The 27841-nt window shown below is 41.9% G+C and overlaps 1 protein-coding gene across 1 annotated transcript in view; it reads right to left on the bottom strand.

Annotated features, from left to right (window-relative positions):
* Window positions 1-11043: 11043 nt before the first annotated feature.
* LOC139025808 (glutamate receptor ionotropic, NMDA 3A-like) overlaps window positions 11044-27841 on the bottom strand; it is a gene marked incomplete at its 5' end in the record, with an annotated part of 19154 nt that continues 2356 nt past the window's right edge. Inside the window, 5 exons of the mRNA XM_070440990.1 lie at window positions 11044-11244; window positions 11533-11689; window positions 13718-13788; window positions 19425-19586; window positions 23155-23306. Coding sequence (XP_070297091.1) covers window positions 11044-11244; window positions 11533-11689; window positions 13718-13788; window positions 19425-19586; window positions 23155-23306 — 743 coding nt within the window. The remainder of the gene's footprint in view (window positions 11245-11532; window positions 11690-13717; window positions 13789-19424; window positions 19587-23154; window positions 23307-27841) is intronic.

Below are 27841 nucleotides of genomic sequence, written 5' to 3'. Positions count from 1 at the left end.
AATGTTTCACCCCTAGTCTGATTTGTGTCAGGACTTCCTCCTCTCTCTCGCTCATCATGTTTTACATCGTGTTAGGACTTACGCTTTCATTCCTCCTCTCTCTAGTCATGTTTTATATCACAAAGGAAATATAATATACAGTATACAGTCTATCTAATGTTATTGAAATATTGATGTCGTTCCGTGGTATTTGTACAAATTCCTCAATCTATTCTGTTCGTTTTTTTCTGTACATTTATTGACTACATTCTTATTTTGTATTATTTGTTATCTCTGTATAAAACATTTGGACCGATTATTATTATTATTTTTATATACTTTTTTTGTTGCCTGCTGATTTTTCAGGAATGTATTTGTTATTCATGTTGTTCAGGGGGAAACAACATCCCATTGGACTGTGACACAACGTGGTATTATTGTGTTTTTGTCTTCTCCATCCAGAAACTGCCATTCTCTCAGCATGGAAGTACACAGTTGAACTATTTGAATAAATATTCCCAATTTGTATAGTCTTTCTTTAAGAAAAAAACTAACACATTTCTTTTGAAATGCTGCATATATTTTTCTTGCTTTGTCCAAATAATAAATATTTAGTAGCAGAGTATCTATTGTGTGGGCTTTTTACTCCAAACCTCAACAAAGTCTTTGCTGGTCTTGGTAGTATTGAGTGTAGATTTAGCTGTCGTAATTAAATCAAATTGTTTGGGCTGCATTTCCAAGGCTTATTCTGTAGGTGATAATACAATTTGACTTGGACAAGAAATGAGTAATCTTCCACCTGTGTTTAGTTGTCACCAGAATCTGGGCGCTCTGTGAGAAGGGGAAAGGGGACAACTGTATTCAACTGAAATGTGTCTTCCGTATTTAACCCGTCATCGGAGCCTGGGGAGCAGTTGTTGGGGGTTAACTGCCTTGCTCAAGGACAGAACGGTACATTTTTCCACCTTGACGGCTCGGGGATTTGAATAAGCAACCTGGCCCAACGCTTTTAACAAGTAGGCTACCTGCCACCCCCAGAGAGTGGCTACCTGCCACCCAGAGTGTGGCTACCTGCCACACAGAGAGTGGCTACCTGCCACCCAGAATGTGGCTANCAGAGTGTGGCTACCTGCCACACAGAGAGTGGCTACCTGCCACCCAGAATGTGGCTACCTGCCACCCCCAGAGAGTGGCTACCTGCCACCCAGAGAGTGGCTACCTGCCACCCAGAAAGTGGCTACCTGCCACCCAGAGAGTGGCTACCTGCCAACCAGAGAGTGGCTACCTGCCACCCAGAGAGTAGCTACCTGCCACCCAGAGAGTAGCTACCTGCCACCCAGAGTGGCTACCTGCCACCCAACAGTGTTTTGTTATGCATCATGTTCTTTGTATTACATCTTGTTCAACATTTTATAACACTGTATTGAATGTTTTCATAGCATGTGTAACCTCTATTTAACTAGACAAGTCAGTTAAGAACAAATTCTTATTTACAATGACGGCCTACCGGGGAACAGTGGGTTAACTGACTTGTTCAGGGACAGAACGACAGATTTTTATCTTGTCAGCTCGGGGATTCGACTTTTCAGTTAGTGGCCCAATGCTTTAACCACTAGGCTACCTGCCGCATCTAAGGAATGATTGTACCAAATTGCATGCTTTATCCACCATGCAAAGTTTTTCTTGTCCATTAAGGAGAGTGGACTATAGCCCAACCAATGATTGCTAAATTGGATGTAAACCATATCCCAGTCAAATCTGATGAGAATGTGTTATCTACAGGCAGAAGCTAGGGAGTTGGTTTTATTAGATAAGGACCTCCCTCCGGTCCAAAATGATTGAAAACCTTGATAAAGATGAACAATAATGACTATAAAATGTATAAAAACGGAGCTATATTGTACGCCCTGGTTTAAAGTCACCATTGGCCGCAGGGTGAAATCCCTGAGCAGTTTCCTTCCTCTCCGGCAACTGAGTTAGGAAGCGCGCCTGTTTTCTTTGTAGTGACTGGTGTATTGATACACCATCCAAAGTGAAATGAATAACTTCACCATGCTCAAAGGGATATTCAATGTCTGCTTTAAAAAAAAAAATCCCATCTACCAATAGGTGCCCTTCTTTGCGTGGCATTGGTAAACCTCCCTGGTCTTTGCGGTTGAATCTGTTTTAAATTCACTGCTCGACTGAGGGACCTTGCAATTAATCTGTATGTGTGGGCTACAGAGATGAGGTAGTCATTCAAAAATCATGTTAAACACTATAATTGCACACAGAGTGAGTCCATGGGATTTTTTCTGTGACTTGTTAAGCACATTTTTACTCCTGAACTTATTTAGGCATCGTCTTAACAATGGGGTTGAAATTTGACTCAAGACATTTCAGCTTTAAATGTATAATTAATTTGTGAAAAATTGTACAAATATAATTCCACTTTGACATTATGGGGTATTGTGTGTAGTCCAATCAGGGGGGGGTAGGTTACTTTCTAAATGTAATCCATTACAGTAACTAGTTACCTCTCCAAAATAGTAATTAGTAACTCAGTAATGTAATCTGATTACATTCAGTTACTTTTAGATTACTTTCCCCTTAAGAGGCATTAGAAGAAGACAAAAATGTATGTTACCAATTGAGCAACATCTATTGTAGGATAAATCCATGTTAAAGGTTAAATAGCTGGACATGAATGGATGGTAAAATGTACTTTATGGGTTGGTTATGTAGACTTCTTCTAACCCATCTCTTTCTACTACATATAATAATATGATTAAATTACATCTTTACATTAAAAACCAAAGTTATCAGAATTCCAGTCATTACAATAAATGTTATACCCCTTGATCTTCAAGAATAGGACTTGGAAAAATCGAATCAAATTCTATTTCTCACCTGCGCCGAATACAACAGGTGTAGACCTCCCAGTGAAATGCTTACTTACAAGCCCTAACCAACAATGCAGTTAAAACATATAGCTTTCTAAATACCTACAAAAATATAAGAATAAGAAATAAAAGTAAATAATATGGAAGTATAGATTAGCCAAATTGTTTACCTGAGCATGACCCCAAAACTAAGGACTTATTAGCCAGCCCTACTCTGTTGTTTATGATTTTGTTGTCATGGACGACTGATTGGGGCTCATTGATTCCAGTTGGAAAATAAATGCTGTGCTCATGGAATGGCTTTGAGCACTACTGAAAAGGGCTGTTTACATGGGGAAAACGAATGCCATATGCTGCATCTGCTATAGGCTTATTGTTTACCTTTTTGCTAGTGACACTTTGATATCTTGATAATATGCAGCTGTTTATTAAAGGGCAAATCCACAGATGAAACAATAACTAAATGGCTGCCCCGCCTCAGTTTTTTGTTAAAAAGCTAGATAAACAGAGCTATGGATGCAAGGACTGACCATCCATGATATCAAAAGTATTGTTTTAATGTTATGAGGCTATACAGTGTTTGTTTACATTTATAATGTTTAAATCATTGGAGAAAAACAAGCTTATATGTTGGGTTCTCATGGAGTGTGACAGTTGAACTAAACTCATGAGACATTTATCAATTATATTCTTCAAGAATCAATGGATATATATATCATTTAAAAGTCAAAAAATGGATGTAGCAACAGATTGCCACTTTAAGTATATCACAAGTGTATGTGTCCATTAGGATTATGGAATAATTTTTTCATCCGCATTAATTAGATTGAGCAATAAAAGCCCCATTTTTATTCCATCGGCTGCTATGCAGCTGTTGCAAGAACGCATTGGTTTTAAATACAATGATTGATAGGCAGCTTAAACTTCTTGAATTCAACCATTATTGGGTTCAAATACCCATTTCGATATGTGAACAGCCGTCCAGAACCAACCACAATCCGTAAGGCGCAAATAGCTAAATGAGATTCACATCAATGCACTACGTAGATATCAATAATAAGTGATATCCGTATCGCTGTAGACGACACCACTGCTGTCATCCTGACCTCCAAGCGTTTATTCAAATTGAACCACTGCTGTCGTCCTTACATTTCACTGTATTTTGTGTATTAAAACTTACCTCAAAGAGTTTATCCAAGTTTGATGTATAATCTTAAAATGCCGGCAGCAGTCGTACCATTAGAAGACATAGCTTGGACTGGAGCCTACAAAAGCCTATTCCTGCTCTTTTCCCGCGATCCATCAAACACATTTGGTCTGTCGTCATAGTGGTCTCTAAATTATGGTCAGACTCACGTTGAACAAATGTCTTATTAATTTATTTAGCCTTTTTTCAATGTTGGTTTGAATGTCATTGAGAAAACAGAGAAGGATAAAATATTTTATTTTTTGCAAACATCCTTTCTGGTTTTAAAAGTAATCATCTTTTCAAAAGAATCTGTAATCTGATTAAAATGTTTTTGCTGGTAATGTAATGGATTACAGTTAAAAAAAAAATAATTGTAATCCGTAACAAAATCTAAATTGAATCCATTTTAAATTCAGGCTGTAACACAACAACATCAGAAACAAGTCAAGGGGTGTGAAAACTTTCTGAAGAAAGCTCCGTTTTTGAATGATTTATTTTATACAGTGGCTCATCTTTATCAAGGGTGTCAATCATTTCCGACCCCACTGAATACACTACCGGCCAAAAGTTTCAGAACACCTACTCATTTAAGGGTTTTTCTTTATTTTGACTATTTTCTACATTGTTGAATAGTAGTGAAGACATCAACACTATGAAATAACACATATGGAATCATGTAGTAACCAAATGAGTGTTAAACAAATCAAAATATATTTTATATATGAGATTCTTTAAAGTAGCCACACTTTGCCTTCTTGACATCTTTGCACACTCTTGGCATTCTCGCAACCAGCTTCACCTGGATTGCTGTTTCAACAGTCTTGAAGAAGTTCCCATATATGCTAAGCACCTGTTGGCTGCTTTTCCTTCCCTCTGAGGTCCGAATCATCCCAAACCATCTCAATTGGGTTGAGGTCGGGAGATTGTGGAGGCCAGGTCATCTGATGCAGCACTTCATCACTCTCCTTCTTGGTCAAATAGCCCTTACACATCCTGGAGGTGTGTTGGGTCATAGTCCTGTTGAAAAACAAATGATAGGCCCAAACCAGAAAGGATGGCATATCGCTGCAGAATGCTGTGGTAGCCATGCTGTTTAAGTGTGCCTTGAATTCTAAATTAATTACAGACAGTGTCACCAGCAAAGCACCCCCACACCATAACACCTCCTCCTCCATGCTTTACGGTGGGAAATGCACATGCGGAGATCATCCGTTCACCTACTCTGCGTCTCACAAAGACACGGCAGTTGGAACCAAAAATCTTACATTTGGACTCCAGACCAAAGGACAAATTTCCACCAATCTAATGTCCATTGCTCATGTTTCTTGGCCCAAGCAAGTCTCTCCTTATTATTTGTGTCCTTTAGTAGTGGTTTCTTTGCAGCAAATTGACTACGAAGGCCTGATTCACACCGTCTCTGAACAATTGATGTTGAGATGTCTGTTACTGGAACTCTGTGCAGCATTTATTTGTGCTGCCATTTTTGAGGCTGGTAACTCTAATGAACTTATCCTCTGTAGCAGAGGTAACTCTGGGCCTGCCTTTCCTGTGGCGTTCCTCATAAGAGCCAGGTTCATCATAGCGCTTGATGGTTTTTGAGACTGCACTTGAAGAAACTTTAAAAGTTCTTGAAATGTTCCATATTGACTGACCTTCATGTCTTAAAGTAATGATGGACTGTCATTTTTATTTGCTTATTTGAGCTGTTCTTGCCATAATATGGACTTGGTCTTTTACCAAATAGGGCTATCTTCTGTATACCACCTACCTTGTCACAACACAACTGATTGGCTCAAACGCATTAAGAAGGAAAGAAATTCCAGAAATTAACTTTTAAGGCAGACTTGTTAATTGAAATGCATTCCAGGTGACTACCTCATGAAGCTGGTTGAGAGAATGCCAAGAGTGTGCAAAGAGGCATCAAGGTAAAGGGTGGCTACTTTGAAGAATCTCAAATTTTAAATATTGTTTGATTAACACTCATTTGGTTACTACATGATTCCATATGTGTTATTTCATAGTTTTGATGTCTTCACTACTATTCTACAATGTAGAAAATAGTAAAAAATAAAGAAAAACTCTTGAATGAGTAGGTGTTCTAAAACATTTGACCAGTAGTGTATGTCAGTGAGAAATGATTGTCAGTAGTTTAATACAACACCCGTCCCCACTGTGAGATATCATACCCATATGTACTTCCAGAGCGTTTTATCTTTTGAACTCAGTTTGACGAGAACTGATTTGCATAGAAATGTGATTTTTTGAGATCGTTGAATTGATGAACAGGATCGCATGAAATAAATGATGGCCTCCGTCTGTGAGATCAAGTTAAACGATTTTTTTATAAATAGAAAACACCCAAACCCATCATCCATAAAATAATTCCTCCTCATTATCATCCTGACTGAGCCCTCAGGAGCAGAACAGAACAGAACGGAGCAGAACAGAACGGAGAAGAACAGAACAGAACAGAACATAACGGAGCAGAACAGAACAGAGCAGAACATAACGGAGCAGAAGCAGAACAGAACGGAGCAGAACAGAAACAGAACGGAGCAGAAACAGAACGAACGAGCAGAACGAAACAGAAGGAGCAGACAACAGAACGGGAGCAGACATAACCGAGAACATAACAGAACATAACGGAGCAGAACATAACGGAGCAGAACAGAGGGAACATAACAGAGCAGAACAGAGCAGAACAGAACGAACAGAACATAACGGAGCAGAACAGAACAGAAGCAGAACATAACGGAGCAGAACAGAAAATAACGGAGCAGAACAGAGCAAAACATAACAGAGCAGAACAGAACATAACGAGCAGAACAGAACAGAAGGAGCAGAACAGAAAACAGAAACGGAGCAGAACAGAACGGAGCAGAACATAACGGAACGCAGACATAACGGAGCAGAACATAACGGAGCAAATCAACGGAGCAGAACATAACGAGAGAAAAGAGCAGAACATAACGGAGCAGAAAGAGTGGAGCAGAACATAACGGAGCAAACATAACGGAGCAGAACAGAACAGAACGGAGCAGAACAGAACAGAACGGAGCAAACAGAACGAGAGCAGAACAGAAGGAGCAAACATAAAGAACAGAATGGTAACAGGAAAAAGAGCGCAACGACGAGAACATGAGCAACTTGGGAGCAGAGTAGAGAACATAAGCGGGAGAACAGAACATAACGGAGCAACAGAAATACGGAGCAAAGAAGGACAGAACAGAGTGGGGCAGAACGAGACATAAGGATGAGGAACAGAAACATAACGGAGCAGAACAGAACATAACGGAGCAGAACAGAGCGGAGCAGAACAGAACATAACGGAGCAGAACATAACGGAGCAGAACAACAGAGCAGAACAACAGAGCAGAACAACAGAGTAGAACAACAGAGTAGAACAGAGTAGAACAGAACATAACGGGACAGTACAGAACATAACGGAGCAGAACAGAACAGAGTAGAACAAGACAGAGTAGAACAGAGCAGAGCAGAACATATGTACTGTAAGGGGAACCAGACAGATCAGAGTATTTAGGACGCGTCCCAAATGGCACCCTATTCCCTATAGTGCACTACTTTTGACCAAACCCTATGGAACCCTGTTCCCTATATATCTGGTTGATGGTAGTGCACTGTGTAGGGAATAGGGTGCCATATGGGACACACACTGTGTTTAGAGATCCATCAGGGTCAATGGTACTCAGCATTCAGAGGAAGAGAGGGACTGTTTCTGCTTCAGCTATCATAGATCATTCTGACACCTCTACCGCGCGCTCCAAATATTCACCCACCCTTGGCTGCGTTCCAAATGGCTCCCTATTACCTTTTTAGTGCACTACTTTTGACCAGGGTCCATAGTTCTGGTCAAAAGTAGTGTGTCTATATAGGGAATAGGGTGCCATTTGGGACGCAGACACCTGACACCTTTACTGCACGCTCATCACCGCCAGACACACCTCCTCTGTGGCACAGTCACTCTCTGTCTCCCTAAAAGAAGGGGGTGGGGTCCCATGGTCCCATTCACAAATATAAGCAAACCGTAGCTTCGTGAGGAAAAAGGTCTGTTGTAATATCATATTGTACCATCATTCCCTAGGTCCCCTTCTCTCTCCACATTAGGTCTCAGGTGAGTATGAGAGTACTTATTCTGTATTAAACAAGATGTCCAATATTATGTGAGGAGAGAGGAACAACCAAAATATAAACACAACATGTAAAGTGTTGGTCCCATGTTTCATGAGCTGAAATAAAAGATCCCCCAGAAAATGTCCATGTGCACAAAAAGCTTCTTTCTCTCAAATGTTGTGCACAAATGTGTTTACATCCCTGTCCCCTAAAATTTCTCCTTTGCCAAGATAATCCACCACCCGACAGGTGTTGCATATCAAGAAGCTGATTAAACAGCATGATCCTTACATAGGTGCAGTTTGTGTTGGGGGCCAATAAAAGGCCACTCTAAAATGTGCAGTTTTGTCACAACGTCACAGATGTCTCAAGTTGAGGGAGAGTGCAATTTGCATGCTGATTGCAGGAATGTCCACCAGAGCTGTTGCCAGAGAATTAAATGTTAATTTCTCTATCCATAAGCTTCCTCCGTTGTTTTAGAGAATTTGGCAGTACGTCCAACCGTACTCACAACCACAGACCACGTGTAACCACGCCAGCCCAGGACTTCCACATCCGGCTTCGTCACCTGCGGGATTGTCTGAGACCAGCCACTCGGACATCTGATTAAACTGTGGGTTTGCACAACCGAAGATATCTGCACAAACAGAAACTTTCTCAGGGAAGCTCATCTGCGTGCTCGTCGTCCTCACCAGGGTCTTGACCTGCCTGCAGTTCGGCGTCGTAACCGACTTCAGTGGGCAAATGCTCCCCTTCGATGGCCACTGGCACGCTGGAGAAAATGGGTACTTCATGGATGAATCCCGGTTTCACCTCTACGGGCAGATGGTGTCGTGTGGGCCTCTGGGTCATCTGGCGAGCGGTTTGCTGTTGTCAACGTTAACGTCAACGTAAACAGAGAGTCGCCATGTTGGCGGTGGGGTTTTGGTATGGACAGGAATAAACTACGAACAAAATTGCATTTTATCGATGGCAATTTGAATGTCGAGAAATACCATGGCGAGATCATGAGGCCCATTTTCGTGCCATTCATTACCTCATCACAAGGATCTGCACACAATTCCTGGAAGCTGAAAATGTCCCAGTTCTTCCATGGCCTGCATACTCACCAGACATGTCACCCGTTGAGCATGTTTGGGATGCTCTGTACGACAACGTGTTCCAGTTCCCACCAAATATCCAGCAACTTCGCACAGCCATTGAAGAGGAGTGGAACAACATTCCACAGACCACAATCAACATCCTGATCAACTCCATGCGAAGAAGATGTGTCGCGCTGCGTGAGACAAATGGTGGTCACACCAAATACTGACTGGTTTTCTGATCCAAGCCCCTAACTTTTTTAAAGTATCTCTGACCAACAGATGCATATCTGTATTCCCAGTCATGTTAAATCCATAGATTAGGACCTAATTAACTCATTTAAATTGACTAATTTCTTAATATGAACTGTAAGTCAGTAAAATCATTGAAATTGTTGCATGTTGTGTTTATATTTTAGTTCAGTGAATATTGATATAATCCATACAGGACAGGGACCAGGTTCCATCCAGGACAGGGACCAGGTTCCATCCAGGACAGGGACCAGGTTCCATCCAGGACAGGGACCAGGTTCCATCCAGGACAGGGACCAGCTTCCAAGGCTTTGGGTGCAGATAAAATTCCTTCTGGTTAACTCCTCTATCAGAGAGATCTTGGAGGATAGAGGTGGAGACAGTGTTCCTCTGGTTAACTCCTCTATCAGAGAGATCTTGGAGGATAGAGGTGGAGTACCAAGGACGGGTTCCAGAGGCTCCAGGGCTCAGGGAGCAGCATGGTTGTTTGCTTTGGGCTCTGGGCCTGGCTATAGTCCTGCTGGTATCTGGGTCTCGAGCTGTGTCCTCCAGTCCCATATGCTGCTCTCAGACTCTCGGGATATCAGGGTTTCGTTTGTGGTTTCGGCTTTACTCCCCTACCAGCCTTCTTACTCAGTGCTCCTGTGTGGTGTTACTTCGTCATATGTCCTCTACTCCGCGCTATGGCTCCACCTCTACTTAGAGGTGCTCTGTGTCTGCTGGATAGCTCCAGCCCTACTTAGAGGTGTAAAGCCTGTGTGTCTGCTGATAGCTCCAGCCTCTATTTAGGTGGTGCTGTGTGTCTACTGGTAGCTCCAGCCTCTATTCAAAGGAGTGTTGTGTGTCTGCTGATAGCTCTAGCCTCTATTCAGATATATTGTGCTGCCTGTACTTAGTTGTAACAGAGTTAGCTTCATAGCCTCACTCACCAGTTTGTAATGTCTTCACTCGCCGCTATGCGAATTGGTACCGTTTTCTATAGCGTAATTACCGTCATGTTATGTGTCTGCTGGTACCAGTCCTCTACTCTGTCATGTGTGTGTCTGCTGGTACCCAGTCCTCTACTCTGTCATTGTGTGTCTGCTTGGTATCACCCGTCCCTCTCACTCCTGTCATGTCTCGGTGCGCTCCTGCCTGTAATCATCCTTACTCTCGTCCCCTGTTGTCGTGTTTTGCTGGTATCAGTCCTCTACTCTGTCATGTTGTGTGTCTGCTGGTACCAGTCCTCTACTCTGTCATGTGTGTCTGCTGGTATCAGTCCTCTACTCTGTCATGTTATGTGTCTGCTGGTACCAGTCCTCTACTCTGTCATGTTATGTGTCTGCTGGTACCAATCCTCTACTCTGTCATGTTATGTGTCTGCTGGTACTAGTCCTCTACTCTGTCATGTTGTGTGTCTGCTGGTACTAATCCTCTACTCTGTCATGCTGTGTGTCTGCTGGTATCAGTCCTCTACTCTGTCATGTTATGTGTCTGCTGGTACTAGTCCTCTACTCTGTCATGTTGTGTGTCTGCTGGTACCGGTCCTCTACTCTGTCATGTTGTGTGTCTGCTGGTACTGCTCCAGCTCCCTCTTCTTCGTCATGGCGATGTGCAGCTGTTGTTTGATGATGGTAATGTGTGTCTCCAGCTCTGACAGCTCCTGCAGCATGGGGTTGGTCCTGGTTTTTAGACCCACCTGGACCAGGTCTGTCCTCCCGTTAGAGGTGGCCTGTAGGGGGCTCTTCACCTGAGGAGAAAATAAGAGAAATGTTGACACTTTCACCCAATCAAATGGCACGAATCAAAACATAAATAACATATGACACATTTTTGAATTACCCTCTGATTTGATACATCAATTCTGACTACATCCTATCTACTGGTATTGCCTGTAACTGTATGTAATACGGCTGTAGAATACAGGAAATGGTTCCTACAGGGGTTTAAAACATGTACAATTTCCCAACAACACTCCCCCAAAATTTAAATACTCAAGCTATGAGTGCCTTATTTTTCTGTGCTTGAGGTTGCCTACCTGAGGAGGAAGAAGAGGGCATTCACAGGGGGGGTACTCCAGATGGGACTCCTGCGGCGGCAGCTTCCTTCTGTTGCAGTTGCAGGTGGACTCTGAGCTGTTCCATGGTACACATGGCTGCTCCTGTCGTTGTTGGTGGTTGTTACCCACGTTGCACCTTTAGGGTCGAACAAAAACACATCTTTATGGACATTGATTTGCATCCCAAATGGCACTGTATTCCCTATAGTGTACTACTTTAGACCAGGGCACTACTTTAGACCAGGGCCTATAGTGTACTACTTTAGACCAGGGCCTATAGTGCACTACTTTAGACCAGGGCACTACTTCAGACCAGGGCCTATAGTGTACTACTTTAGACCAGGGCACTACTCTAGACCAGGCACTACTAATCAGACCAGGCCTATAGTGTACTACTTTAGACCAGGGCACAACTTCAGACCAGGGCCTATAGTGTACTACTTTAGACCAGGGCACTACTTTAGACCAGGGCACTACTTCAGACCAGGGCCTATAGTGCACTTCAGAACCTGCTATCTGATACAGTGGAAGCTCCTCAGAGGAGGAAGGGGAGGACCATCCTCAGTGAATTTCATAAAAATAAAAATGGTAATACATTTAAAACAATATCCTTTTTAAGATAAAACAATACTAATTATAATTACATGTCACCAACAAAAAACACAGTGTTTTGCAATAAAGGTCTACAGTAGCCTCAGCAGCGCTTTGTAGGGTAGCACCATGGTGTAGCCGGAGGACAGCTAGCTTCCGTCCTCCTCTGGGTACATTGACTTCAATACAAAACCTAGGAGGCTCATGGTTCTCACCCCCTTCCATAGACTTACACAGTAATTATGACAACTTCTGGAGGACGTCCTCCAGCCTATCAGAACTCTTGCATCATGAACTGACATGTTGTCCACCCAATCAAAGGATCAGAAAATTAATCTAGTACTGAAAGCATAAGCTACAGCTAGCTAGCACCGAGGTCCATAAAATGTGGTGAATAGTTGACTCATAGAGAAAGAAAGACAATAGTTTAACAGTTAAAACAATTATTTATTTCAAAATGAAGGAGAAGCAAGATATAAATAGTTTCACTTACTTAGCTAGTAAATGCAGCTAGTTAGTTTAGCCTTCTGAAACACCCTGCTCCAACAGACGGATGCTATGTTAGCTAGCTGGCTAGGACTATCCAACACAACACTGGAACTCTTCCAAGTCAAGGTAAACGTTTGGTTTTACTAATATATTGCCACCGGGGCCCGCTGGTGTAACTGATTACTGACTGTACACTGTAACGTTACTGCATGATTGTAGCGGGTTTACTAACGCGTTAGTTCTATTAGATATGCTGACTATGACATTACTTTATATAATATGGTGACAACGATGTAGGCTGTGTGTAGCTGTTTGGAAAGGATTTTTCGCCTGGTCACATACAGCTGATGTGTTGTGCATTGAAGTCCACAGACGAAGGCACAAGGTGAGAGGAGGAGAGCTCATAGATGCCAAAAGGAATACAACGTGGCTGCTATGAAAGTGAACTGTGTTTACGAGTGATCAGGGATGTATTCATTCTGCCGATTCTGTTTTAAAAAACGTTTCTTAAACGGAAGCAAAAGGTACAAAACGGGGATAAACATACCTGAATATGTCCAATATTAACTCTCGTTTGCAACTGTTGCATTAATAATTACACCCTAGATCAGCTAGATGCAGGTGGTATTGAATGAGTCACTGTCTGTCACCTCAAATTTGTCTCTCGACCTGTGTGCACCTACGCTGTAAACTTTCGGCTAGGTTGTAGCAACCTCATGATGGGTGTAGGGAAAATTAGAGCATCATGTAGTCTAAACCTATTAATGTTACATTGAGCTGGGATGACAGTCATCCAATACGCTGTAATAAGAATAAGGCCATTCTCCTGAAAAATGATTGTAATCCCTCATCTTAAACGGCAGTGACCGCCACTGATCTGATGCTGACGTGTTCCACAGCCAGTTAGCTGGGTGTCACCCGTCATCCCGTCACCACTATCATCACTGACAATTCAATTTGCCAAAATGTGATTAAAACAAGATACACACGCTGTCAAACTGGCACATTAAATCAAACGTTTCTCAAGTCAATCAATCAGTGGTCTGTCAATTTGCTTCCTTATGGCAAGTCAATGATTTGTTACCTTTTTTCCTTCTTGGCGACAGTCTGCAGTTTATCGTCATTGAAAGACGCGTTCATAGCTCGGTGTAATCTCTGAGGGACAGAGCAGAAAACACACCAGACATTACAAACACACCAGACATTACAAACACACCAGACATTACAAACACACCAGACATTACAAACACACCAGACATTACAAACACACCAGACATTAAACACACCAGACATTAAACACACCAGACATTAAACACACCAGACATTAAACACACCAGACATTAAACACACCAGACATGTAACAGAAACCGCAAGGGTTGCGGTCATTCAATTTCAATTGGGGGAAATGGACTAAATTAAAATATAATTGATCCCAACCCAGACAGCTAAAGTATGCATGGTTTAAAGTACACTTAATCTGAGAATATCATACTTTAGGAATATAACTTTCTGGCATTTAAACATAGTGAAAATTGAGTTTGTTTTTGAGCCAGGCGTACACATGGCTCTATATTAACTTTTTTCATAGGTAGCACAGGTGCTCCTAACTACAAAAAGTAAGGAGCACCAGACAAAATGTAGGAACACCAGAAAGAAAAAATGTTTTACTGACTGTCCGATCATTATTAATTGTCACCGGTTGTTACCTTAATGATGTAGAACACATCACTAGAGAGTGGGCCAGTCATTAGAATGAAAACTACCTCTAATCATTGTATTCAAAACTGAAAAAATATATACAGAGGTGATTCGTTTTGAAGAAACAAATGTAAAATACAAAACCACATTGATTGTATTAAAAAGTGTAGCAGCACAGATATTCATATAGGTGATTAAACATAACCTTTGTTGTATTTAAAAGTGTACCTGCAAACAGGAAACTGTTATGCACTATTGCATTCAGATAACAGACAATAATAATCATACTAATATTCATTAAAATATATATAATAATACTACTACTCATACTACAAATAATAATACTACTAATAATATTAAAAAGAGTAATTCTAATACTCATACTACTACTAATAAAAAAAGTAATAGTAATAAAAATAATATGAATAATACTATTAATAATAATAATAATAATAACAATACTACCACAAATAATAATAATAATACTATTAATATTAATTATACTGATATCAATATTAATACTATGAAAAATTATTATAATAATACCACTAAAATATTCATATTAATAATAGTACTAATAATACCACAAATAGGAATCATATTAATACCAATTAATACAAATAATAACAATAATAACACAACTAATAATAATATGAATACTACTACCACTAATACTAATGCTACTATATGCTTCGATCACGCGGATTGGAATATGTTCCGCATCGCGTCCAACAACAATATTGACGAATATGCTGATTCGGTGAGCGAGTTCATTAGGAAGTGCATTGACGATGTCGTACCCACAGCAACGATAAAAACATTCCCAAACCAGAAACCGTGGATTGACGGCAGCATTCGCGTGAAACTGAAAGCGCGAACCACTGCTTTTAACCAGGGCAAGGTGACCGGAAGCATGACCGAATACAAACAGTGTAGCTATTCTCTCCGCAAGGCAATCAAACAGGCTAAGTCTCAGTACAGAGACAAAATCGAGTCGAAATTCAACAGCTCAGACACAAGAGGTATGTGGCAGGGTCTACAGTCAATCACGGATTACAAAAAAAAACCAGCCCCGTCGAGGACCAGGATGTTCTGCTCCCAGACAGGCTAAACAACTTTTTTGCCCGCTTTGAGGACAATACAGTGCCACTGACACGGCCCCCTACCAAAACCTGCGGGCTCTCCTTCACTGCAGCCGAGGTGAGTAAAACATTTAAACGTGTTAACCCTCGCAAGGCTGCAGGCCCAGACGGCATTCCCAGCCGCGTCCTCAGAGCATGCGCAGACCAGCTGGCTGTGTGTTTACGGACATATTCAATCAATCCTTATCCCAGTCTGCTGTTCCCACATGCTTCAAGAGGGCCACCATTGTTCCTGTTCCCAAGAAAGCTAAGGTAACTGAGCTAAACGACTACCGCCCCGTAGCACTCACTTCCGTCATCATGAAGTGCTTTGAGAGACTAGTCAAGGACCATACACCTCCACCCTACCGGACACCCTAGACCCACTCCAATTTCTACCGACCCAATAGGTCCACAGACGACGCAATCGCAACCACACTGCACACTGCCCTAACCCATCTGGACAAGAGGAATACCCATGTGAGAATGCTGTTCATCGATTACAGCTCAGCATTTAACACCATAGTACCCCCAAACTCGTCATCAAGCTCGAGACCCTGGGTCTCGACCCCGCCCTGTGCAACTGGGTCCTGGACTTCCTGACGGGCCGCCCCCAGGTGGTGAGGGTAGGTAACAACATCTCCACCCCGCTGATCCTCAACACTGGGGCCCCACAAGGGTGCGTTCTGAGCCCTCTCCTGTACTCCCTGTTCACCCACGACTGCGTGGCCATGCACGCCTCCAACTCAATCATCAAGTTTGCGGATGACACTACAGTGGTAGGCTTGATCACCAACAACGACGAGACGGCCTACAGGGAGGAGGTGAGGGCCCTCGGAGTGTGGTGTCAGGAAATAACCTCATACTCAACGTCAACAAAACAAAGGAGATGATTGTGGACTTCAGGAAACAGCAGAGGGAGCACCCCCTATCCACATCGACGGGTCAGTAGTGGAGAAGGTGGAAAGTTTTAAGTCCTCGGTGTACACATCACGGACAAATGAACTGGTACCCACACAGACAGCGTTGTGAAGAAGGCGCAGCAGCGCCTCTTCAACCCTAGGAAGGCTGAAGAAATTCGGCTTGTCACCAAAAGCACTCACAAACTTCTACAGATGCACAATCGAGAGCATCCTGTGGGCTGTATCACCGCCTGGTACGGCAACTGCTCCGCCCACAACCGTAAGGCTCTCCAGAGGGTAGTGAGGTCTGCAGAACGCATCACCAGGGGCAAACTACCTGCCCTCCAGGACACCTACACACCCGATGTCACAGGAAGGCATAAAGATCATCAAGGACAACAACCACCCAAGCCACTGCCTGTTCACCCCGCTATCATCCAGAAGGCGAGGTCAGTACAGGTGCATCAAAGCAGGACCGAGAGACTGAAAAACAGCTTCTATCTCAAGGCCATCAGACTGTTAAACAGCCACCACTAACATTTAGCGGCCGCTGCCAACATACTGACTCAACTCCAGCCACTTTAAAATGGGAATTGATGGAATTATGTAAAAATGTACCACTAGCCACTTTAAGCAATGCCACTTAATACAATGTTTACAACCCTACATTACCCATCTCATATGTATATATACTGTACTCTATATCATCTACTGCATCTTGCCATCTTTATGCAATACATGTACCACTAGCCACTTTAAACTATGCCACTTTATGTTTACATACCCTACAGTACTCATCTCATATGTATATACCGTACTCTATACCATCTACTGCACTGCCATGCCGTTCTGTACCACCACTCATTCATATATCTTTATGTACATATTCTTTATCCCTTTACACTTGTGTGTGTGTGTAAGGTAGTAGTGTGGAATTGTTAGGTTAGATTACTGTTGGTTATTACTGCATTGTCGAACTAGAAGCACAAGCATTTCGCTACACTCGCATTAACATCTGCTAACCATGTGTATGTGGCTAATAAAAATTTGATTTGATTTGATTTGATACTCCCACCAATAATACTACTATTAATACTCATGAGTAATAATACTAATTCTTGTATTGATAATAATGGTAAAAAATAATACTGCTAATACCACTAATAGTAATCGTATTAATAATATAATACTAATACTAATATGAAATTCATTATTAATAATACAACTACTAGTAATAATACTAATAATATTAATAATACTAATACTAATAATAAATATTACTAATAATAAAATAACGAATACATTTCTTTGATCTAGAATCTAGCTAATAAATCAACTTGCTTTTAAGGATTAGGGTTTAGTGGTTGGCGTCCCAAGGATCCATGATTGCACTAAACCTCCTCTCGGATAGTGTCCGCACAATGGTGCCAAATGCTAGTTATGTTTGTGCAGGCAACCTCATTTCCATATGTCGGGTTGATTTGAAATCCATTATTTTGTGTTTGAATACAGAAAATCATTCTCCTCCTTGGCAGAACGAGCTGTTAGATGTAATCTCTATTTAATCTCTATCTCTGTTGCTGTAGATAATATACCAAGTGATGTTGCTGTAGTCAGTAGGTCTAGTAGCGTTGCTGTAGTCAGTAGGTCTATGCGTTGCTGTAGTCAGTAGGCTAGTGGCGTTGCTGTAGTCAGTAGGTCTAGTGGCGTTGCTGTAGTCAGTAGTCTAGTGGCGTTGCTGTAGTCAGTAGGTCTAGTGGCGTGCTGAGTCAGTAGGTCTAGTGGCGTTGCTGTAGTCAGTAGGTCTAGTGGTGTTGCTGTAGTCAGAGGTCTAGTGGTGTTGCTGTAGTCAGTAGTCTAGTGGTGTTGCTGTAGTCAGTAGTCTAGTGGTGTGCTGTAGTCAGAGGTCTAGTGGTGTTGCTGTAGCAGTAGTCTAGTGGTGTGCTGTAGTCAGTAGGTCTAGTGTGTTGCTGTAGTCAGTAGGTCTAGTGGTGTTGCTGTAGTCAGTAGGTCTAGTGCTGTTGCTGTAGTCAGTAGTCTAGTGGTGTTGTTGTAGTAGTAGCTCTAGTGGTGTTGCTGTAGTCAGTAGGTCTAGTGGTGTTGCTGTAGTCAGTAGGTCTAGTGGTGTTGCTGTAGTCAGTAGGTCTAGTGGTGTTGCTGTAGTCAGCAGGTCTAGTGGTGTTGCTGTAGTCAGTAGGTCTAGTGGTGTTGCTGTAGTCAGTAGGCTAGTGGTGTTGCTGTAGTCAGTAGGTCTAGTGTGTTGCTGTAGTCAGTAGGTCTAGTGCGTTGCTGTAGTCAGTAGGTCTAGTGGCGTTGCTGTAGTCAGTAGTCTTAGTGGCGTTGCTGTAGTCAGTAGGTCTAGTGGTGTTGCTGTAGTCAGTAGGTCTAGTGGGTGTGCTGTAGTCAGTAGGTCTAGTGGCGTTGCTGTAGTCAGTAGGTCTAGTAGTGTTTCTGTCTTGTTTGAGCAGTGAAGAGTGATTTGTCTAAATATTGTTACTTATTGAGTTTTTTATTGGATAATTATTTTGTCGCTACGGTGCTCCCAAAATAAAAGTACCCCATTGGTCGTAGTTTAGAGCCCTGGGCGTACACTACAAAGTTTTTGATATCGGAGACAAAACATCCATTTCGTTGCTTGGGTTAATGTGAGCAGGTCAGAGATGTATCCTGTACTAAACCAAAGCCACAGTGTCAAACGTCCTTTCAACTCTGAAGTTAAACAAGCACTGTCATTCAATTCAAAATGTATTGGCTCTGTATGGCAAGCTTCACCCTCTTACTGGAAACGTCTCTGAGACTGCTTTGAGCCACAGCTCTTTGTTGCTACATCAACAATCTAATCACATCATCACATAATTGTTTTATAGAGACAGGGTGGTATTGAAAATCCTCATGACCAAGTGAAGAATCTTGTAGTGTGTGACTGCCTGTCTGTGGCACAATGTTTAGTGTGAGCAACACTATGTAAACAAGACAACAAAAAACTACAGGAAATATGTTTGTTTAATGTGAGAGGCTCAGCAATGTTATGATTTTGCAAGTCGTGTAGTGCATGTATGCCCGGCATTACCTGACTAGTATGCAGCCAATACTTGAACTTGGGGTCCTTGACTCTGGGTATGACAAAGCGGTAGATTATGTGTTCAGCCAGGGTGGTGAGGAGAGACAGAACCAATCCGACACACAGCATCAAAAACAGGCCTGAGAAATGCTTAATGCCCATTTGTAAGGTCTGGAAAGAGAGAAGACCAGACAGACAGACAGGATCAGTATATGTCCCATCCAAACGGTCTGAAGAGAATAGAGCCGAACACACAGGATCTATTTAAGAGTAAAGTGTAATGTATTGATTCAGCAGCACATCACTATTACACTATCACACATCCCTATTACACATCACTGTTAAACATCGCTATACACTATTACACATCCCTATTACACATCGCTATTACACATCGCTATTACACATCACTGTTACACATCAACGTGTTACACATCGCTATTACACATCACTGTTAAACTATTAAGCACATCACTATTACACATCGCTATTACACATCACTGTTTACTATTACACATCACTGTTACACATCGCTATTACACATCACTGTTTTCTATTACACATCGCTATTACACATCACTGTAAACTATCTACATCACTGTTAACATCGCTATTACACATCACTGTAAACTATTACACATCAATGTTACACATCGCTATTACACATCACTGTTACACATCGCTATTACACATCACTGTAAACTATTACACATCAATGTTACACATCGCTATTACACATCACTGTTACAACATCGCTATTACACATCACTGTAAACTATTACACATCAATGTTACACATCGCTATACACTGTTACACATCGCTGTACACTATTACACATCACTGTTACACATCGCTATACACTGTTACACATCGCTATACACTATTACACATCACTGTTAAACATCGCTATACACTGTTACACATCACTATACACTATTAACACATCACTGTACACTATTACACATACTGTACACTATTACACATCACTGTACACTATTACACATCACACATCACTGTACACTATTACACATCACTATTACACATCACTGTTTACTATTACACATCACTGTTTACTATTACACATCACTATTACACATTACCGTTACACATTACCGTTACACATTACCGTTACACATTTACTATTACACATCACTATTACACTTCAATGTTACACATCCTATTGCCATCGCTATTGTACATCACTGTTTACTATTACACATCCCTATTACACATCCCTGGTACACATCCCTGTTACACATCCCTGTTACACATCACTATAACATCACTATAAACATACACTGTACTCTATTACACATCGCTGTACACTATTACACATCACCACCGACTATTTTTTTATATATATATATTTTCAAATTTTATCCCATTTTCTCCCCAATTTCGTGGTATCCAATTGTTAGTAGTTACTATTTGTCTCATCGCTACAACTCCCGTACGGGCTCGGGAGAGACGAAGGTCGAAAGCCATGCGTCCTCCGAAGCACAACCCAACCAAGCCGCACTGCTTCTTAACACAGCGCGCCTCCAACCCGGAAGCCAGCCGCACCAATGTGTCGGAGGAAACACCGTGTACCTGGCCCCCTTGGTTAGCGCGCACTGCGCCCGGCCCGCCACAGGAGTCGCTGGAGCGCGATGAGACAAGGATATCCCTACCGGCCAAACCCTCCCTAACCCGGACGACGCTATGCCAATTGTGCGGCGCCCCACGGACCTCCCGGTCGCGGCCGGCTGCGACAGAGCCTGGGCGCGAACCCAGAGACTCTGGTGGCGCAGCTAGCACTGCGATGCAGTGCCCTAGACCACTGCGCCACCCGGGAGGCCCGACTATTACACCACCGACTATTACACATCACTATACACCATTACACGTCACTGTACACACCACTATTACGGTTCACCGTACACTATACACTATACACCACTATACAATTCACCGTACACATCACTATTACTACAATATCTAATATTTAGGCCCATCATTAGTAAGCTTCTATCATTTATAATGGACTCCATCATTAGTAAGCTTCCATCATTTATAATAGACTCCATCATTAGTAAGCTTCCATAATTTATAATAGACTCCATCATTAGTAAGCTTCCACAATTTATAATGGACTCCATCATTAAGACTTCAAAACACACAAATAAACACAGACTGATGGAGATGATTAAGTATTGACATGTATTTCATTAATATTGAAGTAGTGTGGCGTTTTTCCTATTTTGTTGCATTACAACCTGTAATTTAAACAGATTTTTATGTGGATGTCATGTAATGGACAAACACAAAATAATTCAAATCGGTGAAGCGAAAAAAAAAAAAAAAACATTTGTTCAAAATAATTACAAAAATTCAAAAACGGAAAGTGGTGCGTGCATATGTATTCACCCCTTTGCTATGAAGCCCCTAAATAAGATCTGGTGCAACCAATTACCTGTGTGCAATCTAAGTATCACATGATCTCAGTATATATACACACCTGTTCTGGGTCTGCAACACCACCAAGCAAGGGGCACCACCAAGCAAACAGGTCAGGGACGAAGTTGTTGAGAAGTACAGATCAGGGTTGGGTTATAAAAAATATCCAAAACTTTGAATATCCCACGGAGCACTATTAAATCCATCATTAAAAATTGAAAGAATATGGAACCACAACAAACCTGCCAAGAGAGGGCTGCCCACCAAAACTCACAGACCAGGTAAGGAGGGCATTAATCAGAGAGGTAACAAAGAGACCAAAGATAACCCTGAAGGAGCTGCAAAGCTCCACTGCGGAGATTGGTGTATATGTCCATAGGACCACTTTAAGACGTACACTCCACAGAGCTGGGCTTTATGGAAGAGTGGCAAAAAATAGGGACCATTACTTAAAGAAATGTGCAAACATGTTTGGTTTTCATCAAAACATATGTGGGAGACTCCCCAAACATATGGAAGAAGGTACTGGTCAGAGACTAAAACGTAGCTTTTAGACCATCAAGGAAAACACCATGTCTGGCACAAACCCAACACCTCTCATCACCCCGAGAACACCACCCCTACAGTGAAGCATGGTGGTGGCAGCATCATGCTGTGGGGAAGTTTTTCATTGGCAGGGACTGGGAAACTGGTCAGAATTGAAGGAATGATGGTTGGTGCTAAATACAGGGACATTCTTGAGGGAACCCTGTTTCAGTCTTCCAGAAATTTGAGACTGGGACGGAGGTTCACCTTCCAGCAGGACAATGACCCTAAACATACTGCTAAAGGAACACTCGAGTGGTTTATGGGGAAACATTTAAATGTCTTGGAATGGCCTAGTCAAAGCCCAGACCTCAATCCAATTGAAATTCTGTGGTATGACTTAAAGATGTCTGTACATCAGCGGAACCCATCCAACTTGAAGGTGCTGGAGCAGTTTTGCCTTGAAGAATGGGCAAAAATCCCAGTGGCTAGATGTGCCAAATTTACAAAGACATACCCCAAGAGACTGGGCTATAAGTATTGACTTTGGGGGGGTGAATAGTTTTGCATGCTCAAGTTATTTTTTTTGTAAAATTTCTTGTTTGTTTCACAATAAAAAATATTTTGCGTCTTCAAAGTGGTTGTAAATCAAATGATACAAAAAATATATTTTAATTCCAAGTTGTAAGGCAACAAAATAGTAAAAATGCCAAGGGGGTGAATACTTTCGCTTGCTACTGTATTTCATTAATTTTAAAGTGGTACGATGTACATTACCTCAGTGACGGCGAAGCTCCGTTTTCCACAGGGCACCACCTTGTACCACTTGTCATGCAGCATATCCATGAAGCCGTCTGACTTGTACTGGCTCACCAGCTCTGAGATGTTAGAGGACAGAGGAGAGTTCTGACGCAGGCCGATGCCATAACCTGGGAACAGATACACACACAGAATGACTTAGACAACACAGCAGGCCGATGCCATAACCTGGGAACAGATACACACACAGAATGACTTAGACAACACAGCAGGCTGATGCCATAACATGGGAACAGATACACACACAGAATGACTTAGACAACACAGCAGGCTGATGCCATAACATGGGAACAGATACACACAGAATGACTTAGAAAACACAGCAGGCTGATGCCGTAACCTGGGAACAGATACACACAGAATGACTTAGACAACATCATCGTCCTTGTCTTCCTCTGTACTATGGGTATGGTACGGGTGATGAAGACATCAACCTCCCTGTCTTCCTCTGCACTATGGGTAAATAGATACAGACACCTAGACTGACACAGAAAACCCATTGATCAAATGCATTGATGTCATGTTGATGTTGTACAACACATACCGGTAGTGTTGAATATGCAGTACATGTATGTGTGCAGGCTGGTCATAGCTTAATCTTGCTAATACATTATTATAACGTCGCGGTTGTTTCAGTTTCAATTCAGAATTTTGGAATTGACTCCCATTCAACTCGTGAGTTGAAATTTGAATTGGCCACATCCTACCGCAGTGGCGGTTCTAAAGGGGGAGAACCCCCCCCCCCTRCASCCACCCCCCTCCCCCCAAATAAACACCATTCTGAACTATCTGTAATTTTAATTCAGACATTTGAACAAAACAAAATAAATAATCATAATATTTAAAACTATATAAATATAAAAATATATACAAAAAATAAGTCAAAAATATCAAAAGACACTAACAGACAAATAGAAACACATTTTAGTGTATAAATACAAATAAAAAAGAGAATTGAGTTATTACCCTATTACCCTATTACCCTATTACCCTATTACCCTATTACCCTATTACAAAAAACATACAAATAAAATAAAACTGCACAAATCCTAAATCACACAAATACACAAATAGAATAACACACTTATAAAGAAGAGAACCTGATTATTACACTATTGGTCTCCAAACAAGAAACACACAAACTAAATTGCACACCTAATTGCATTACTAATTGCATTAGTACTGTACAAAGTTAGAGGTGCGCTATTTGATAGATTCCCCCGCTCCCCCTACCTCGGGCTTCCAGTGGGGAGACCTGAGGTCAAACTACCCCCGCCCCCCTCCCCAACTCGTAACTATAGTTTTGGCAAGTCGGTTAGGACATCTACTTTGTGCAGGACACAAGTAACTTTTCAAACAATTGTTTACAGACAGAATATTTCACTTATAATTCACTGTGTCACAAATCCAGTGGGTCAGAAGTTTACATACACTAAGTTAACAGCTTGGAAAATTCCAGAAAAGGATGTCATGGCTTTAGAAGCTTCTGATAGACTAATTGACATCATTTGAGTCAATTGGAGGTGTACCTGTGGATGTATTTCAAGGCCTACCTTCAAACTCAGTGCCTCTTTGCTTGACATGATGGGAAAATAAAAAGAAATCAGCCAAGATCTCAGAGAAAAATGTGGGACCTCCACAAGTCTGATTCAGCCTTGGGAGCAATTTCCAAACACCTGAAGGTACCATGTCCATCTGTACAAACAATAATACACAAGTATTAACACCATGAGACCCCGCAGCCGTCATACCGCTCAGGAAGGAGACGCGTTCTGTCTCCTGGAGATGAACGTACTTTGGTGTGAAAGTGCAAATCCATCCCAGAACAACAGCAAAGGACCTTGTGACGATGCTGGAGGAAACGGGTACAAAAGTATCTATATCCACAGTAAAACGAGTCCTAAATCGACAGAACCTGAAACGCTGCTCAGCAAGGAAGAAGCCACTGCTCCAAAACCGCCATAAAAAACCCAGACTACGGTTTGCAACTGCACATTGGGACAAAGATCGTACTTTTTGGAGAAATGTCCTCTGGTCTGATGAAACAAACATTTAACTGTTTGGCCATAATGACCATAATTGTGTTTAGAGGAAAAATGGGGACGCTTGCAAGCCGAAGAACACCATCCCAACCGTGAAACACGTGGGTGGCAGCATCATGTTGTGGGGGGTGCTTTGCTGCAGGAGGGACTAGTGCACTTCACAAAATAGATGGCATCATGAGAATGGAAAATTATGTGGATATATTGAAGCAACATCTCAAGACATCAGTCAGGAAGTTAAAGCTTGGTCGCAAATGTGTCTTCCAAACGGACAATGACCCCAAGCATACTTCCAAACTTGTGGCAAAATGGCTTAAGGACAACAAAGTCAAGGTATTGGAGTGGCATTCACAAAGCCCTGACCACAATCCTATAGAAAATTTGAGGCAGAACTGAAAAAGCGTGAGCGAGCAAGGAGGCCTACAAAACCTGATTAAACCTGACTCAGTTACACGAGCTCTGTCAGGAGGAATGGGCCAAAATTCACGCAACTTATTCACCCAGCTTGTGGAAGGCTACCCAAAACGTTTGACCCAAGTTAAACAATTTAAAGGCAATGCTACCAAATACTAATTGAGTGTATGTAATCTTCTGACCCACTGGGAATGTGAAGAAAGAAATAAAAGCTGAAATAAATCATTCTCTCTACTATTATTCTGACATTTCACATTCTTAAAATAAAGTGGTTGTCACGCCCTGACCTTAGAGAGCCTTTTTATTTCTCTATTTGGTTAGGTCAGGGTGTGATTTGGGTGGGCATTCTAGTTTTTCTATTTCTTTGTTGGCCGGGTATTGTTCCCAATCAGAGGCAGCTGTCTATCGTTGTCTCTGATTGGGGATCATACTTAGGCAGCCTTTTTTCCACCTTTAGTTTGTGGGATCTTGTTTTTGTACAGTTGCTTTCCAGCCCTACAGAACTGTGCGTTTCGTTTTGTATTTGTTGTTTTTTTCGGTGTCATCAATTAAATAAAGATGTACGCCACGCTGCTGGTCCGATCCTTCCATCAACGGACGTAACAGTTAAAATAAAGTGTTGATCCTAACTGGCCAAAGACAGGGAATTTTTACTAGGATGAAATGTCAGGAATTGTGAAAAAACTGAGTTTAAATGTGCTAAGGTGTATGTAAACTTCCGACTTCAACTGTATTATCTTCGTGCGGGCGCCCCATGCCGCCCCCGGTAAGATTCTGCCCCGGGCGGCTGCCCATGTCGCTCCCGGTAAGATTCCGATGTCGCCTAAATCCACCCCACAGGATGTAGAATTATAATTAATCATAATTTGGTTTGAGTGACAGCAAGTATAATTTAATTCAGTACAATTCAAAGAAATTCCACTCCGTCATAGAAGATGATGCGCGTTATATTGAATCTGACAGGTCACACTTCCAGAGAGCAAAGAATATATCACTTTTCTCTGGAAACAATGTTCATAACCTTGTTTAACCTTAGTGCTTTGAATAGCCAATTACACCGAGTGTACAAAACATTAGGAACACCTTCCGACTATTGAGTCATACCCCCTTTTGCCCTCAGAACAGACTCAATTCTTTGGTGTTGAAAGCATTCGACAGGGACGCTGGCCCATGTTGCCTCCAATTCTTCCCACCGTTGTGTCAAGTTGGCTGGATGTCATTTGGGTGGTGGACCGTTTTTGATACACACAGGAAAATGTTGAGTGTGAAAAACCCAGCAGTGTTGCGGTTCTTGACACATTCAATCCGGTGTGCCTGGTACCTACTACCATACCCCTTTCAAAGGCACTTAAATATTTTATCTTGCCCATTTACCCTCTGAATGGCACACATACACAATACATGTCTCAATTGTCTCAAGACTTAACAATCCTTATTTCTCCTCCCCCTTCATCTACACTGATTGAAGTGGATTTAACAGTTGACATCAATAAGGGATCATAGCTTTCACCTGGATTCACCTGGTCAGTCAGTCTATGTCATATATGTCAGAGTCAAGGCCCGCGGGCCACATCCGGCCCGCGAGAAGGTTTTTTACGGCCCCTGGGATGATCTTGATTTATTATTAGAACCGGCCCGCAGACCGCAGCAAGCCGGCAGCCCGCAGATCTTTTACACGCACCAATACTACATTTCCCACAATGCAACGGTGACGCACCGAGCAGTAGGCTGCTTCATTTCATGAAACGAAACACGCGGACAAAAACAAGAATATGGACATGGAACAAAGGCTACAAAAGGCAGAGGAATTAAAACGAGGCCTCAAATCTCGACAGGCTCTGTTCAAAAAAGCCAAATCACAAGGCCAGGCTGCTGTCAAGGCCAGTTTTATTTTGGCAGAAGAGATCGCTAAATCAGCCCGGCCATTTACGGAGGGGGATTTCATCAAAAACTGCATGATTAAAGTTTGTGACGAAGTTTGCCCAGAAAAAAGGCAACTCTTTTTAAATGTGAGTCTGAGCAGAAACACCATTGCCGTAGGTTTTCAGTAGGTTCAATTAGGTTCACTAGACTATATGCGTCATTTAAAAATTTTTCAATGAACATTCGAACAGTCCGGCCCTCGGCTTGTAGCTAAATTTTTTATTTGGCCCTCCGTCCATTTGACTTTGACACCCCTGGTCTATGTC

Source organism: Salvelinus sp. IW2-2015, unplaced genomic scaffold, assembly GCF_002910315.2.
Source record: "Salvelinus sp. IW2-2015 unplaced genomic scaffold, ASM291031v2 Un_scaffold3309, whole genome shotgun sequence".
In the NCBI taxonomy this organism is placed as follows: Eukaryota; Metazoa; Chordata; class Actinopteri; order Salmoniformes; family Salmonidae; genus Salvelinus; species Salvelinus sp. IW2-2015.
Note: the sequence above shows the minus strand (reverse complement) of the source record. Positions and strands in the feature narration are given on the sequence as shown.